At 35.8% G+C, this 905-nt stretch overlaps 1 protein-coding gene across 1 annotated transcript in view; it reads left to right on the plus strand.

Annotated features, from left to right (window-relative positions):
• The first annotated feature begins 527 nt into the window (after positions 1-527).
• Positions 528-905, plus strand: part of IL20RA (interleukin 20 receptor, alpha) — an 8,726-nt gene continuing 8,348 nt past the window's right edge. The window contains exon 1 of the mRNA XM_010281583.1: positions 528-646. Within this exon, the coding sequence (XP_010279885.1) occupies positions 573-646 (74 nt within the window). The 5' untranslated portion in view covers positions 528-572. The remainder of the gene's footprint in view (positions 647-905) is intronic.

Raw genomic sequence — 905 nt, forward strand, 5'->3', positions numbered from 1 at the left:
AGTCTGATTCTGCAGTGTGAAACCATACTTCTGTTTGTAAAGCAGTGTTTGCAGTAGACTCCACGTGTCTTTTTAAAAATACCTGGTTTGATTTTTAGAAGTCCACTCAGCTACAACAAGAATTCTACTGAAGCATCAAAAATATTTTTACCATTTCCAGTGTTTAATTGTTCTGATATTCAAATACCTTTACAATTTTAAAAAAGCATGTCTCTTCTAGGCCGAACTTTGCTATCTTTACCTTCCAGTCCCTGGATATTTCCATGCCAATGTCTGTCGTAAATGGCAAAGACATATTTGCCAGAGAAAAAACAGATTCATACAGGTGGAATTTGGGACTGCACTAGCTAGGGATGCCTTTGAAAAGCCAACAACCTTGTGCTTTTAACGATAAGAAAGGCAGTATGTAGAATTTTATGGCTTACTTGAAAATAAGTATCTTTTTTGGTCAACTTGGAATCATATGCATTTGCAGATTCTTAGTCTATGTTGTTCCTTTCTGATTTTCTTTCTCAGGAGCATTGTATTGTTCTTTGCCCAAGCCTAGGAATGTCCATTTTCAATCTATAAACATGAAGAATGTCCTTCACTGGTCAGCACCAGAAGGCACAGGAGATGGAGTACTCTACAAGGTGAAGTATTCAGTGTAAGTTGGCTTGTTTATTTTATCCCCCGCTGACTTTTATTTTAGCATTTTAAATAATTTTTAAAATCTTTATGTAAGATGGGGCTGCTAAAAAGTAAAGAAAGGAGAACTAAAATGTGGGTTAGACTTAAGCAATATGGTTTTTAACTTTTAGTTCTGGTATTGCTTACTTCAGATCCAGTTAAAAAAAAATTATAAGGAGACTTTCTTCCTATTAGAGAAGTGTAGGATGCAACGCGGAAGCTTTCAAGGGCATTCC

This window comes from Phaethon lepturus, unplaced genomic scaffold (assembly GCF_000687285.1).
Source record: "Phaethon lepturus isolate BGI_N335 unplaced genomic scaffold, ASM68728v1 scaffold14082, whole genome shotgun sequence".
Taxonomy (NCBI): Eukaryota; Metazoa; Chordata; class Aves; order Phaethontiformes; family Phaethontidae; genus Phaethon; species Phaethon lepturus.